Genomic DNA, 16,344 nt, shown 5'->3' on the forward strand with positions numbered 1-16,344 from the left:
TCTATAAGTTGGCCTTTTAAATAATAATAATAATAATAATAATAATAATAATAATAATAATAATAATAATAATAATAAATGGTGACACAAGAAATATGAATTAGCGTGACATTTTGGTATAAAAATAAGCCCTCCCATGGTGTATAAATCCATTGATAGTTCTCACTCCTTCAGAATACAAGGGAAAATTTGACCTTCTGTAACAGGCTTCCTCAACCTCGGCCCTCCAGATGTTTTTGGCCTACAACTCCCACCATCCATAGCTAGCAGGACCAGTGGTCAGGGATGATGGGAACTGTAGTCTCAAAACAATATGGAGGGTCGAGGTTGAGGAAGCCTGTTCTATAATTTACCTTATGGAGAAATCTGATGCCTTAGGAAGACCTCTTCCAACTTGAGATGGAATCCTCTGGAGTTACAGAATTGTTTAGTCTCCAAGGAATACTGGCTGCATTTATAACCAGTGCCATTAGCTATGGTCAGTGAAATTAGCGACTGCACTCAGCCTGAGCACTCCAGCTTTGCTCCTTCCTGCGAGAAACAAACCATGGAGCAACTGACTGGGCATCAGGGCCCATGAGGCGGAGTGAAGCAGCCCACCTTGGTGGCAGAATCTCATGGGGCAGTGCCCCCTGCCATTGGGATTGTATGGTAGTGGCTTCTGGCGATATGTCACTGGAAGCGGCTGCCATGTGACTCACGTAAGTGATGCTTTGGCCAGGGGGTGGGGGGGGCACCTTTCCATTTCACCTGAGGTGGCAAAATTGGACGGGCAGCTCCTGCTTAGCATTGCATCCAGACTAGCTAGCGCTTGTGGTTTTTCAAGGCTCATTGGGAGAAACAAGCCAAGAAAACCAAGTTGTTTCCCTTAGGGAGGGGAGGGGAGGGGAGCAGGAGTGCTCCATCTGCATGTGCCAGCTAAATTACCTAACAATGGTTAATAGCTCATATTATGTCTGTACCATTGTTTATAACATCAGGGTATCACGGCCATGTATTCCTCACTTGCCCCCTGTCGCCTGCTGGCTTCTGCCTGCAGAGTCTGGCATTAAGCCAGAGTTCTCCTGTTCAGACATAATCAGGAACTCTGGCTTATTGGTTTATGAAGCTGTGAACAAGCCTGTCCAACATGATTTAGAGATGAATTTAATTCTTTCCAACACAGCAAGGCCAGATCAACCAACTAGGTGACAGGCAAAAGCTAATGACTAAAGAAGTCACAAAGAGGGAGCTAACATGGTGCTTAAATGACAGAAGTGGAAACTAAACCTATTGTCTTTTCGATAACAATAAGATGCAGGGGCAGCAGAGGAGAGTTGCTCATTCATCTCAATAGGAGTTAAACTAAAAACCAGAAAAAATGTTGGAAAGCCAGTAGCTAAGATGAGAGTTTCAACTTGGGCTGTTAAAAAAAAAAAATGTATTACAGAAATCTAAACTGCACCTGAACAACAGTCCAGAAGACCATGGAGAGAGAGTGTTCCCTCAACCCGATGAAATAAGGACAAAAGTACAAACATGCTCTTTATTCTCACAAAGGAATATATACAGAATAATATATTTAAATTTAGGAACGCAACAGGCAAGTCTTTTCCTCCATAATATCCCACAATTTGCAGACGACTAGAACTCAGGGTAGTTGGCACTTCTTGAGTGCTGCATGGATAGCCTTGTACTTCTGTTGCAACTCTTCAAGTTTTGAAGCTGGAAAAGTAAAACACTGGCTAGTTATGGTAGTGACTACAAAAGGCACTGGGGTCCTGAAGTCATTGGCTTTTTTCCCTTTCCCTTTCGAGCCTCTCGATTCTCTTTGTTCCTCTGTTCCTGGAAGCTGCTAGGCTTAGAAGGGGCATAAAGGAACTGACTGACCCAACTGCTGGATGCCACTACCTGGCCAGTACACAGTGCACCTGACCCTTCTTCCTCATAGCTCTAAAGGTAGATTTTTAGCTCCCCCAAAATGCAAACTTCCTGAAAGAATTAGATCTTTTTTCACGGACTAGGATGGAAGGAACGTGAGCTCAGAAAGCATCCCAGTCACAGATCACATCCCCACACTGTGACCTCTCCTTGGATTTAAGCAGCAATGGAGTTGCTCTATTAGCACTGCAGCTGGGAGCCATTCCAACTACAGGAGAAGACTGGAATGATATATAGGCAAGGCTCTGTGCCAAGGGCGGCAGGGACAACCAAGCATGCAGGCATATTAAGAACTTGTTGGATCCACTTCATGGTTCCTAGAGTGCTTGAGTTTCTGCATTTTATTCTGTTTTTACTGTGTACACCTCTTCAGTGGCTTTATGCTGTGAAGCAGTCTATATATCTATATAATAGTAATTATATTACTATTGAAAATCTACGAAAGCATAATAGTAATAATGATATACACCAATAAACCATCTCCTCTTGGGCACAGTACTCACACAGTGTGGCTTTGGCACTGCTGCTCCAAAACCTTTTCCCCTGTTCCTTCTGTTTCACAGTGTTCACGATGCACTCTGAAGTTTCTTTAACCTGGAGCAAAGCCTGCAACTCCTGGAGGTAGGAGCATTGATGAAACCAAAGAGCCTGATCAGCTGCATCATCTCACTAGCCTGGTGTCCTAATCACTAGTAACAGTCTTATATTGTGTTCCAGATTCCAGGATTTCAGGTGAGTTGGGGTGGAGCAAAGACCTGCCCCAGCATCATCTAACCAGCCTTCTAACTCACATACTCATCTAGGGTTAATTTCACGCAGAAAGCAGTCCATTACGTGAGCCCCTACCTGCAGACTGAAGTGGTACAACTTAGACATAGGTCTTAGTAACTTAATGAACACCAGACCTAGGAAAGGTACAAAAGCCCTGGGGGAACAGCGGGGTGATTGCTAAGAAACGAATTGTGACATGCTTTAGCTATTTGTATTATTACTACCCCACTCCATTTCCCTAAATATCGGAGCCATTGGGCATCATTTGAGAACTAAAAACTGCTTCCCTATATTATGGCCACCTGACTGCTCACCCTTGAGCTCCTTCCTTGCCACCCACCCCACCTCCAGTCTCACCTGCACACAGAGTTGCAGGCCAAGGTGGACCTCTTGGACAAGGGGGCCAAGGCAGCTCAGCACAGGAGCCGGGCGCTCACAGTGCTGCTGCAGCTGGCGCTCATACACCTGGCTGAAGGCCACAAGCAGCTGGCTGAAATCAGAAGCCATCAGTCTGAGGGTCTGCAGAGCTGTGGCATGGCCAGAGGATGCATCTGCACCAGCCGGATCCCCGTGCAGGAAGGAACACTGAAAAGGCAGAGTTTTGTGAAGGTTAGAGGAAGCTGGGGCCACACAGACAGATGGGTAGGGTACAAATAATACTATGGCCCTTCACTACAGGGCAAAAAACCCAGCCCTGTTAAGCCTTTCCCAAAAAGAGCCTTAGTCCAGATGCGAGTGCAAGGACCAAGGGAAACACAGGTGGTGGGATGAGAAGGCGATGGCGACTCTCCTGCCTTCTTTAGGGTCATTGTTCAATATGCAGGCTCAGCACTTAGTGAGCATATCCTTAGCAAAATCTAAATAATCAGAGAATTTCAGACTATAAGACCAGTCTCCCAACATGAACCATCAGAACATAGGGGGCCACAGACAGCACTGATGCACCTTACAGCTGGGCCAGGAATTAATTAAGTTTGAGGTGACTGGGTGAGCAGCAACCCCTTCTTCACTCAACCCTGTTCCCTGGAAGACACCCAGACCAGTCTGCAGGAGGCTTACATCTTTCCTGAGATCTTGTAGAGCTGCCACCACCTCTTCCAGCTCCTTCGATGCCTCTAGCAGGGTTTCCTCATGAGAAGTCACGGACAGAAGGGACCTTGATAGACACAGGAAGGGAGGTTGGGCATCACGACTCCTGGATTCCACCACTGGTGTCCAAAGGGGAGATATGGCAATAGAGAATGAAGGAGATGGGGGAACCATGGGGCCTGGGAGTTCATCTCATGGGGGCTCCATGCCCACTTCAGGCTTACACTAACCAAGTCTTTCTCTGGTTTGGCCTCGTGTCTCATTCTAGCTTTAGAAACACGGTGTCAGAACTTGTGGGCTCTTTTCCGCATGCAGCCATTGGCACAGAAACCGAGCAGCTCACCTTTCCTGCAGCACATCTTCTCTCAAGAGGAGGCCCTTGATGTCCGAAGGCCAGGGATGGCACTCTGGGTTCAGCACACTCTGCAGGTAAGGGCTGGTGAAAACCTGCTTGATAAATGCCTCATTCTTCCTACCTATCTCTTGGAAAGATTCCACTGCGCTGGAAGAGGAAGGGGAGGGGTAAGAACTACAGACAGGTGACAATGGCAGCACATCCCAGGACAGCTTATCAGGCATCAATCAGGCTGGTCTATTCCTAGCTCTGCTAAGGTGAACAGTGGAGCAAAGAAATCAAGAAAGCTGTGGTTTAACCCTATTATTGGAAGGATATGCTGCTTTGGGTATAATAAAAGGAAGAACAGGCTCAGAGCTCTATCTTGGTACCTGGCCCTCCCATGAATTCTGGAGGGGGCTAGTAGAGGCTGTATGGCACATACCACAGCCAGGGCTTAGCTCAAAATAGGGCAGCTTCGTGATACTGAGGCAGGAAGGGGGAGGCACGAGCACAGGAAACAAAGGGAAGAAAGTGGCCGCAAAGCGTGTTAGACCCTAAAACTGGCTCACAACACATTTTAGGAGAAGCTGATCCAGTTTCTTCAGAGGAACTGCTTAAAAGTTTACAAACAATCTGAAGCAACCTGTTCAGTGCTGGCATCTGAGCTCTGCTTTAGGCCACAAAATCTTCCTCCCCTAGGGCTGATAATTTGCGAAATAATCTTACCACACCACTCAAGACATCAAATCCTTACCTTCATCTATTCTCCTCCTACCCTATGGTACCATATAAAGCAGGTCACTTCCCCCTGCAGCCCTATTCAGCTGCCCCCAAGTCGTGAAGCTCAAAATGGATTTCTGTGCACTGTGGAGTGGTCTCTTTGTCTCCCTTGCTTATGAAGCCTGACAAAAGGCATCCCTGGGTGTTTACAGCCAAGCCATAGAAATGCTTCTAGTCCTCCTGGTTACAGAGAAAGACTGGTAGAAGTGTGGTGTGCTGAAGGCCTTAGGAATCAGGGAGAGGGGCTGTTGCTGGGGTGCCAGTATGTAGGATATGTCCAGGATTCTCACCATAGTCCCCCAGCTCCTGTCCATCTACAACTCTGCCTCAAATATTTAATTCCTCATTCTCTGGTCCACTATTTAAACAAAATAAAATACCCACAGCAGTTGAAACTTTGACCACAAAATATCCAGGATTAACTTGCCAAGGACACACTTGTGATGTGCTGATTTAATCCAAGTTTCAGAATCTGCTGGCATCTTATCAGGCACAGAACTCTGTACCCTTTGCCAACTAATTCAATCCTGCTCAACAAGATTGAAAGTAAAGCTAAATACCCCACAAAGGCCATCAGTCCAATAGATCCCGCTAGCATAACGGTTACCAGATTCATCAGTTTGGCAAGGGAGATTCCAATCCTTTTGTGCTTGAAAAACCTCTCTCACCTGAGTGCTTGAGCAGGAATCACAGCCACTAGTTGTTCCAGGAAGTGGAGCTGCTCCTGCGCAGAGACCTTTCCCTGTAAAAATACAACACATAAACACATAGCTCTCCAGTTATTGGGGGTGGCAGCATTAACAGCGACAAAGACTACACTGCAATTGATACAATACAAAAAGTAGGGGTCATTTGGGCTGTGTTAATAGGAAGATGGTTTTTGAGAAAGGAAGTAGGACTACCCATCTATTGTAGCATGGCATTCAGCATAGGTGCTACAAGGAGGAAAGAACTTGGAGGCTAGCCCTGCTGGGACAGGCAGGCAGGCAGAGGGTCTGCATGGAATGGACTCCCTCGGAAGGTGGTGGGCTCTCTTTCACAGGAACTTTTTAAGCAGAGGTTGGCTGGCCATCTGTCATGGATGCTTTAGTTGAGATTCCTGCATTGCAGGGGATTGGACTAGAGCAGGGGTCAGCAACCTTTTCCAGCCGTGGGCCGGTCCACCATCCCTCAGACCATGTGGTGGGCCGGACTATATTTTGGAAAAAAATAATGAATGAATTCCTATGCCCCACAAATAACCCAGAGATGCATTTTAAATAAAAGGACACATTCTACTCATGTAAAAACACGCTGATTCCCGGACCTTCTGTGAGCCAGATTGAGAAGGTGATTGGGCCGCATCTGGCCCATGGGCCTTAGGTTGCCTATCCCTGAACTAGAGGACCCTTGGAGTCTCATCCAGCTCTACCATCTTATTATTCTACTCCAGCATTGCACCAAACTGTTGCCTGTTAGAGGCCTCCAGAGGCTGCCATGGGCAGGGCACCCCCACAACCATGTGTTCCCCATGTTCAGCAACTTGTATACAGAGGGTCACTGAAAACAACACACATTTCAAAGGCTCTAGAAAAGGAAAGCCAGGAGGAAAGGATGGAGTGGATATGTTACCCCCTTAGTCTTTTTTCATACTGGAACCTGAACTTTCAAAAGTAGTTTAAAATGATCTCAGGAAGGGGAACAACTGTTCACCACATTCAGTGCAGGCAAATCAAGGTGCAGGAGTCTCGAAATTAGGGGACAGCGGTTTAAAAATTTAAAAGGGGAGGGGATCCTGAGGGAACAGTTAAGAAATGGAATAAGTTGTCTATGAAGAGACAGTCTCATTTTGCAGAAATTCCCCCACTGCTTACCTCAATGAGATCCAAGTCATTGGCTCGACAGAGCATCAGGTGATATCCCAAGTTTGCCATTGCTGTCAGGACAGAATAAGTTTTAGGTAAATAGCTTGAGCCACTCATATGAATGTCTTTCCCCTAGATTTAAATATGATCTGGAGCACCTGTTTTATTTTTTTAAAGAAACCATCAATTTCCTTAGCAGAAATATGCTCCAAAGTCCCATCCATAATGCAGCTTGTGAAGCACTTTGGGCACTCTGAAGTCCCCTTGCACAGGTCAGACCACTGGCCAATCTAACATGGCATTCCTACTCTGGTTTTCCTTTCACACATCTGGAGCTCATGGGAGATACCAGAGATTGAAGTCTCCAAGAACTGGGATTTTGATGAAAGTCATCATTCCTGCAACTGCTTCACCACATAGTCTACATTCAGACCCCATTTCAGCATGCTTGCAGGACTATGCTAGTTGATCCATGAATCCTGTGTTTCCTGTGGAGAAAACGATGGTCCTCCTTTGGCTCACTGTTCTGAGGTTCATTCTATAGGCAACAGGGGCAGAAGCATCTGTTCAATCAGAGAGGAAGCAGGTGGTGCTGGTGGTGAATTTTAGAGCAGCAGAAGACGGTTAAGAGACCTGAATGCTCCCCACATCTGTGGGTTCACTTCCCCATAGTCTATCACTAGAACTCATTTTCTCTCCCTGTTAGGCTCAGATACCAGAAATGAACCTGGTGGAAATAAAAGTGGCAAGGGCAGAGGTCAATGATGGGGCTGAATCTTCCACCATGTCATGAAGTTTGAGACTAGGAGAGAAAAGGCAGTCTCTGAACGGAGGCCCAAGCATTTCTAGATGATATGAAAGCTCAGCTTTCAGCCTTGCAGCAGCTGATCTGCTATGCATTTGCAGTGGGCTGCAGACTTGCCCACAAGTATTGATTTGATGGTGCTGAGTGGCAGTGAAATAGTATTTTTATATATATACATAAAAGGACAAGGGAAGAATCATCCTCCCATCATTTTGCTTTATATTTGCTTACTTTGGTGTGAGTGAGTGAAAAAGAGAGAGAGAAGGTAGGCTGATTTAGAAATCTGCAAGGGAGAGAGCAACTGATTTCAGTTAACTGAAATCACTTCACACAAATTTCTAATTTGTACATCTTCCTAAGCAGAAGTGCATATTAGTTGTCAGATTAGTGCATTCTGATTTACAGCTAAAGACGTAGAAGGTCTCAGTCCCCAGCATCTCCAGGCAAAGCTGGCAACTTTCACAGTCTGAAACTCTGGGGAGTCACAGCCAGTCAGTGAAGACAATACTAATCTAGGTGAATTAAAGAATCGACTCAGTACCAGGCCATTTCCTCTGTCCTACCTAAAAGGTATGTTTAACTGGTACATAAAACACAGCATTAAGCAAGACCTTCCTTTTGCTTGTTAAGAGTTCTGGGGGGTGTACTGTTCCAAGACTCACAACCCCGCAGCTTAAGAAATCCTCCTCCTAGCCTTGTAATCCAATGAGAAGACTAGATGGAATCCAGTTCTAGTCAGATATATCTAGCCATCTGTAAATAAAGTTAGTTCTACATTCCATTACACTCTAGTGTGACCAAAAACAGAGCTCAGGCGGAGGTTGTGCTTCTCATCTCCGTCTGCAATACAGACAGTGGCTGGCTTGATTTTCAGTTGTTTCCATGGAGTTCTGTGGGACAAGCTAAACAAGTGGGAATCTGGGATAGAAGTGACAGAAGAGCTGTGCTGCCTCGCCCCCATCTGTGGTCATCAGGAGCAGGTTTCGTTTCCATTTCTATAGCTGTTGCAAATGCTATCACTTTATTCCCCTTGCAGAGGAGTAAATATTAGCCATGCATTTAGATGGGGCAAATAACAGGTTGGAATAATATCTGCCAATCACACCCAACATTGCTTGACCTTGACCTTAGTGTGCAACAATTTTTGCTGGCACAACAGGACATGCTGCTCAGTCCTACTGTGAATAAAACCCAAGGAGATTATAGGCAGCTAGACTGGTGACTGGGGGTGGCCGCCAAGACCACAATACTGGTCTTGAAAGACCTACATTTCCGAGCACAATTCAAAGTGTTGGTGCTGACCTTTAAAGCCCCAAACGGCCTCGGCCCAGTATACTTGAAGGAGCGTCTCCACCTCTCCACCGCCATCGTTCTGCCCAGACGCTGAGGTCCAGCACCGAGGGCCTTCTGGAGGTTTCCTCATTGCGAGAAGCAATGCTATAGGGAACCAGGCAGAGGGTGTTCTCAGTAGTGGCGCCTGCCCTGTGGAATGCCCTCCCATCAGATGTCAAAGAGATAAACAACTACCTGACATTTAGAAGACATCTGAAGGGAAATTTTTAATGTGTGACATTTTAATGTATTTTTAATCTTTGTTGAAAGCCGCCCAGAGTGGCTGGGGAAACTCAGCCAGATGGGCGGGGTACAAATAATAAATAATAATAATAATTATTATTATTATAGGCAAATACAATTTGTGCCTGCATACAAAGCACAGTGATGCATTGCAACTCTCCCTCACCTCTTCCCCCATCAGGCTCCCTGTAACGTGCAGGTCCTCTGAACACATACATGCCCACACACATGCAAACACATTTCAATACGGTTCCAACAAATCCCTTTGACTGACAATTATTACATGCTTGTCCTTCCAACAAAAGCACAATATGTACCTTTTATCTTCAAATCCGACTGCGATTCTCCAAGAGATGACAACTGCTTTCGGTGGGCTGGAGACACACTGCAAGGAAGAACAAAACAAAGTGAGGGCCACAGTCTTGCTGCAACGTTGTTGATGAGCTGCAGAAGGGACACATATCTGCTCCAAATTTGGATTCAGCAATACATCTGCAGTTGACCCCGAGAAGCCAGACAAATTACTCCAGCCCTCTACTAATAACAAATTAATTCTAATTATTGAGAGATGGGCAGTTAAAAACTACTACTACTACTGACTAAGCTTGAGAAAGCAAAAAGTACAGAACTATATAGAAAAGAGGAGATTCTGACTAAACACAAGGAAGAACTTTCTGGCTGTAAGAGCTGTTTGACAGTGGAAGAGGCTTCCTCAGAAGGTGGTGGCCTCTCCTTCCTTGGAGGGTTTAAAGCAGAGGTTAGATGACAATCAGTCAGGAATGTTTTAGTTAAGATTCCTGCATTGCAGAGGGCTGGACTAGATGACCCTCAAGGGACCCTTCCAACTCTACAATTCTCTGATTCTAAGATTCTTTCAGAATCAGATCAGTACTGACAGAGGCGATAATGATGATTTTCTAAAGTGCCTTCATAACAAAAAAAAACTGTCTGTAAGCGTGTCCCTGCTCACAATTTGAGGGGGGTTGGTGGATAATCATAACGACAGGGAAAGTAGAATGGTACACAGTATGGAAAAAAGTGTCAACAGCAAAGGGACAAGAGCAACTACACAAAATTCCCAGATTGCTCAGAGATCCATTTCCCTAGAAAAGCGGGCTGTTACGGTGCAGCAGCTTGTGGCTGGTAAGTTGTTGTTTGGCAAGTATAGTGTATAGTATATGTCATGGACTAGCTGGAAGCAGAGGAGTGGGGGGGCACCAGCTTGGGAACCCCCAGGGGAAGAAGGCTCAGAGCCAGGGGACTGGTGGTGGGATGACTATGAGGGGTCAGCGGGAGAGGAGGGAGAAGACTAGGAGGAAGTGGTGTCAGGAGCTGAAGAGGCAACACGGTTTAGTGAGCAGGAAGAGGCTGTGGCAGAGAGCAGGTCAAGAAGCAAAGCGGAGGCAGGCTGCTGAAGAAGCCAGGGGGTCTGCCCCTCCTGCTGTGACCAGCTCTCCTCCCTCTGGTCTCCCAGAACACAAAGAGGAAGGAAGAGGGCAAAGCAAAGACAGACAAGATGGAGGAGGTTCAGGTTGCTGGGGGAGGAGTCAGAGAGGAGTGGGAAGGCAGAGATCTTCAGTCCTCGCAACTGCCTCATTGGGGCAAGATCTACTGGGAAGAGTGGCTCTAATCATTCGGCCTGAACTGCTTTGGTTTCTTTGAATAAAGAGTTGACTATGAAAACCAGGTGTTTTATTGCTGACCTGCTCCTGACAGCTGACAGTACAGAGTGGTATAGTATAGTGCATTAAAACTCACTCAAGTCATGGTACTATCACAATCACAGTACTATCACGATTCTGCTAACTTATGTTAAACACCGTTTTGTAGTAGAAATAAGAGAACATTGTATATTTTAATGCAAAAATATGAGGTGTACCTGTAACCATGTACTGTACATGTCTGTCCTCCACCTATGAGGGCTTAAAAAACAAGAATGACTGACCCGTCATCAGCCCCAGTGAGCCCAGCCAATGCCAAACCTGTTCAGGGCTGCCCTCACTATCTGCTGCTCTCTGTGTGGTCATTTTGGGGGTACTGGGCTGTCAGACCTTGGACTTTGGCCTAGCTGCAGAAGTGGTCTTAGATATGTAAATGAAGAACAAAAGCTGTTTTTGCTTCAAGCTACAGATTCCCATTAGGAGCCAAGCATTGCTCAGGGAAGCTGATCCTAGCACAATGCTTCTCATGGGGTGTGGCAGGAGAGGATGCAAAGTGTGATGGGTAGGTTCAAGGACAATCCAAGAAACATTTAAATATTTCAGTGTAGTATAGAATCAAAATAATTGTTTTATATTTTCTGAACGGCCTATGGTCATATAATAAAGTAGTTGTGTTCTATAATATAAATCAACAAGTGCTAGGAGTTGTTTCTTTTTGTTTGCCAACGCATTTCTTATCCATAACAAATTCAGTGTGGTGCAAGCAAATTTTTATTCTGAAAGTGTGGCCCAGAGAAAATGTTTGAGAATCACTGGTCTAGAAGTAGGAAGAGAGTGGCAAATACTAAAGGAATAAGGATCAAACGGTGATGGCCGTCACCTGCCGCAAATCCATTCCAGTATGTCCAGGCGATGCGGGGAGGGAGCGCATAGCAACTTCTGTATGTCTTTAGCCTCTGACAGGTAGACACCATCTAGTGCAGGGCAGCCCAGTTCCTGTAAGAGGGCAAACAGGGACAGGTACACTCCAGTCACATTCTGCAACACCCTACAAGTCTCTTTAAGCCATGCAGTGCTCATTTCCTCACCTTCATATGCACTCACTGAAGAAAGAAACGATTTTAAACTCCAAGTGACAATACTCAGGAAACATACAGGATTGCAAGTGTTCAAAGAATCTCGTGCATGTTACCGAAATCAGTCTTGTATCAACCAAATGTAGCAGGCAGGCGGTCTTGTTTGCCAGAATCAAATTCCCAGACATCAACCTTGCATAAAAGGTCGGAAGATGTCAGGATCCTTCAGGATTTCCTCAGCCCAACTGTGTCTCCAGTTATGCGATAAGCCAGACCTCAACAGAACGGAAGACACCTGTGCTCAGGGCCAGTCCTGCTCAGCCAGTGCCACTGGGCATTGCTCACCCACTTTGCAGAAATACTAGTAATACTACTACTACTACTACTGCTAATTTATTATTTCTACCCCACCCATCTGGCTGGGCTTCCCCAGCCACTCTGGGCGGCTTCCAACCAAATATTAAAATACAGTAATGCATCAAACAAGTTCCCAGACATCAACCTTGCATAGGAAGATGTCAGGATCCTTCAGGGTTTCCTCAGCCCAAGGTCTGCATTCGAGGCCTTTGCTGGCATGGCTTACACGTGTCCTACTATGCTCACGAGACGGTTACCATCTCGTTTTGCAGCCAGCCGGCTTATTTGTGTCTCCAAGTTCTGCGGTAATGGAAGAGCCCTGCGCTGAGGGCCTGTGCTCAGCCTCTTCGCAGAAACACTAATCTGGCTCTGAGGGTCTGAATGCGTCCCACGAGGCCCATCCCCGCCGCCGCCTCGCTCTCTGCTTGGCGAGGCCTCTGCCCCGAGGACGCTCCCGGAATACCTTCAAGCGCCCGAAAAGCGCAGCAGCAGCAGCAGCCACCGCCATTTTCCCGCCGAGTACAAGGCGCCGCCTCCGCTCCGCTCCTATTCGCCGCGGATCGAGGAGCCTCGAAGCTGATTGGAAGCAAGGGCGGGGAGAGGAGGGGAGGAGGCGGGGCGTCAGGAGAATCATAACTTTCTGAGCTGTACCAAGCCGGGGACGGGGGGGGGGGGAGGCTGAAAATTGGTTTGCCCCTCCGGAACGCCTTATGCCCCCCACACCCGCACCTCACAAACACTGGGGTTTTGTGTTGCTGTTTCCGTCGTGTTGTATGTTCCCTCATTGTTCGGTGTGGTTTTTTATGGTTCAGTTTTGAAAATCTTACACATACCTCCCCCCACACACACACCAGGGAAAAGTAGACGTCGACTGGACCCTTGTGGCTTCCTTGCTAGTTTTTATTATGAATATTCACACTCCGCCTTTTCCCCAACAGGGACTCACTCGAGGTGGCTTCCAGATAAAATAAGAACAGTCCAAAACATAGAAAGCAACAGCACAATACAAGTAAACGTCGGTCGAATTTAAATAGATTTGAAATCTGCATGTTTTCAGTCGGTCCTGTCTATTAAAAACATGCAACCAATTACAACAAAAGGCGTGTTCCGCCAGGAGAGGGGGCTCAAAACTCGCAGCGAGAAACTACCATTCGTGTGGCAGACATGGCACAAGGCGAACTTGAGTCTCGCAGCCTCCAGCAGGAATCATTCTGTTGTGTTAACGGAGAAATCCGAGGGCTCCCTTGGACAAAAAGCAAGGACACCAGCCAGGAATAATAGAGCAAAACAGCAGCCAGGAGGCTTGGTCTTGATTGAAGACTGTCTCGACAAGACTCCCACTTGCCACCAGGTGGAACAGGATGGAAGCCCCGAACAAAAGATGACCCCAACTTTCATTAGCTACTAATCCCCCAAGCTACACCCCTAGAACTACATCATGACTACATCATTGATACATCACAAAAAGGAGGGGTTGAGGGAGGAGTTGTGGTGGTAATCTGAGTTTCTTGTCACCTGGCTGGTCCCTCCTTTCCCCCTCCCCGTGAGTATTTTCCAGAGGACAAAGGAGAGCTGGCAGTTTCCTGCCCCCAGAGAGAAGAGCTGATGACTGTCCATTGTTTCAGTCCATGTTGAATCCACTCCCATATGCAAGTTCTTTGTGTCCTTGATGGTCTTCTGCTAGGACCATCAAGGTTGGCATGCCAACTGGGTAGGGCTCCTGCATATGTGCTGGTACGCTCAAGGCATTATGGCCGTCCTGTATCAAACCATCCCTTTTTGATAGTCCTTCCTTCATGGAGCAAAATAAAAGTGGACCGGTGTAGATCCGATGTACAGTTGATTTTCTATGAATTTATAACAGAAACATTGCGTACGTTGTGTGTGAGCGTTTGTGTCGAGTTTGTACAAACTAAATGATGGGGGGGGGGGTCCTGCAACAGTTGTAAACAAAATCTGCCCTTTTTCCCCTTATGGGGTCTCCAAGAGTCCATATAGAATCCTAACAAAGGTTCCCTATTGGTAGGAGAAAATAACAGAGGCCAACCAGAGAATAATGAGAAGCAAAGCAGCTAGTAAGCCTGATCTTTATTTATCTGTTGCAACAGGGTCCTCACTCACCACACGCAGGAGAGAAGAGGAACCCAGAACAATGGTGTGCAAGCCCTTAGACTTTTGAAATTGCCACCCTGTAGATCAAGACCACCCCCAGATACATCATACCTACATCACAGAAAAGGCAGTCTAAAACAGAAATTTGAATGTTGTTTTTCTCCTGCTGTTGTCTATCTTCTGTCTGGCAGGTTACTTGATTGGATACCCTGGGGAGCCTGGCCAGTCTTTTGTAATGATAAATACTGAGTACCTGGCCAAGTCACAGGCTCACATCCTATTCATATATTAAATGTGCCCTTAAGACACGATTTGTGAGGAATGAGACAATGGGGAGGTTTCCCACTTTGACCTTGCAGAGAAATCATTTGCTCAGTTTGGGAATCAAAATGGTTTCAGGTTGGTCTTCCTGTGCTGATCTATGTACGTTCTTGGTTGGTACGCTTATGAACATTACCATATATCTAAGACCTCAACATTCCTATCACACAGCCTCCAGCAGGAATCATTCTTGAAGGGACAGTGAAGGTCCTGACTCAAACCCACACACATATTTGGGGTTTTGTTTTTAACCACCCGAGACCAGGGCTCAAACTCAGCCATGAATCTCGCTGGCTGACCCTTGGGCAAGTCACAGTCTCTCAGCCTAGCCCAGGCATAGGCAAACTCTGTCCTCCAGATGTTTTTGGCCTACAACTCCCATGATCCCTAGCTAACAGGACCAGTGGTCAGGGATGATGGAAACTGTAGTCCCAAAACATCTGGAGGTCCGAGTTTGCCTATGCCTGGCCTAGCCTGCCTCAAAGGGTTATTATGAGGATAAACGGGGAGGGAAGAGCTGCCAGCCTTCTCGGAAGGTGATTGCACAGCGTTGGTTTCCCAAAACGGCATGGAAAGGCAGGAGTTACTCAAAGGTCATCGGCCAATGTGCCAAGGCTTTTTCGGTTCTGAATCTGGAGCACAATCCTTTCCTCCCCCCCCCCCCCCGTCATATCTGAACTGACTAGCCACCACTGGCTCAACAACCTTCCCCATGTTAAAGATGTAAGATTTAATGCGCATAAAATGCAATGTTTATATGCATTGTATTTAAAATGCAAAGCAGAAAAGTTTGTATTTGGCGCAGCTGGTTTCACTCTGGCAAATGAGGCAAAAGAGGTTGGATGTTTTTTCAGCCTTTAGGCTAATTGGTGACTCATCCTGGAAACTGAGCTGCAATCTCTCGCAGCAGGAAGCTGAAACCTGAGATGGTGAACAAGCAAGTTGCTTAGGATCTCTCTCTGGGAGCAGAGCAAGGAAAAGTATTGAAGTGAGTTAAGGACTTAAGGAAAATGGAACCGCATTGCTAGCTTGTTTAAAAGCAAAATGTTACTTTGTATTTTGTAACATTTATTAGTAACCACTTTAAGACTGCGAACCTCAAAATCTGGGATCCCCTTGAAAATGGTGCTAGAGTTTTGCAACTGTTTTGCAGAAAAAATCTTGTGTTTTGCAGCGCGCTACAAATTGATACATCAAACTGGGGTTTGTAGTTAACACCTAAAACCCCAATGTCGTCTGATTCACCTCAAACTGGCACCAAAGTTTGGCAAAAGTTTTGCAGCAAAAACCCTGTGTTTTGAAGCCCCACAAACAGAGCAATAGACCCTCAAACCTGGGGGTCATGGGGTCAACCCAAAAGCCAGTGTTGTCTGATTCACTCCAAACCGCCGCCAAAGTCTGGCAAACATTTTGCAGAAAGCACATCAAGGAATATGTCAAGTTGTGCTATTGTTTTCAACCTTATTGTACTGAACCCCCCCCCCCCACATTTTTACACCCCAAAAAGTGGGTTACTGACTTTCTCAATGTGGGGTGGGGCCTTACTAGACTTGCCCTCCTTCCCCTTTGTTTTTCAATGCATGTATCAGACTTATGCACAACTGCTAAACAGCAAGACAACTAACTGTCTGGTAAGTTCACATTCTGGGTAATATCCCCTTCCATTTTTTTATTGTATGGTAAGCTTATAAGTTTG

The 16,344-nt window shown here is 46.3% G+C and overlaps 1 protein-coding gene across 2 annotated transcripts; it reads right to left on the reverse strand.

Annotated features, from left to right (window-relative positions):
• Positions 1 to 1,511: 1,511 nt before the first annotated feature.
• HAUS7 (HAUS augmin like complex subunit 7) lies at positions 1,512 to 12,767 on the reverse strand. 2 transcript variants are annotated; one of them, XM_081894641.1, is made up of 10 exons: positions 12,679 to 12,767; positions 11,663 to 11,778; positions 9,439 to 9,506; positions 6,751 to 6,812; positions 5,566 to 5,639; positions 4,124 to 4,282; positions 3,751 to 3,847; positions 3,049 to 3,276; positions 2,424 to 2,535; positions 1,512 to 1,704 (listed from the first exon to the last, which is right to left on the reverse strand). In XM_081894641.1, exons 1-10 carry the CDS (start codon positions 12,721 to 12,723, stop codon positions 1,631 to 1,633), a joined length of 1,035 nt encoding a protein of 344 aa, XP_081750767.1. In that variant the 5' UTR covers positions 12,724 to 12,767; the 3' UTR covers positions 1,512 to 1,630. The 2 variants fall into 2 exon arrangements, with proteins under 2 accessions (XP_081750767.1, XP_081750766.1); XM_081894640.1 differs by having other exon boundaries at positions 11,663 to 11,885; positions 12,679 to 12,743.
• Positions 12,768 to 16,344: the final 3,577 nt, after the last annotated feature.

This window comes from Podarcis melisellensis (genome assembly GCF_964234715.1).
Source record: "Podarcis melisellensis genome assembly, chromosome: 17".
NCBI classification, from domain to species: Eukaryota; Metazoa; Chordata; class Lepidosauria; order Squamata; family Lacertidae; genus Podarcis; species Podarcis melisellensis.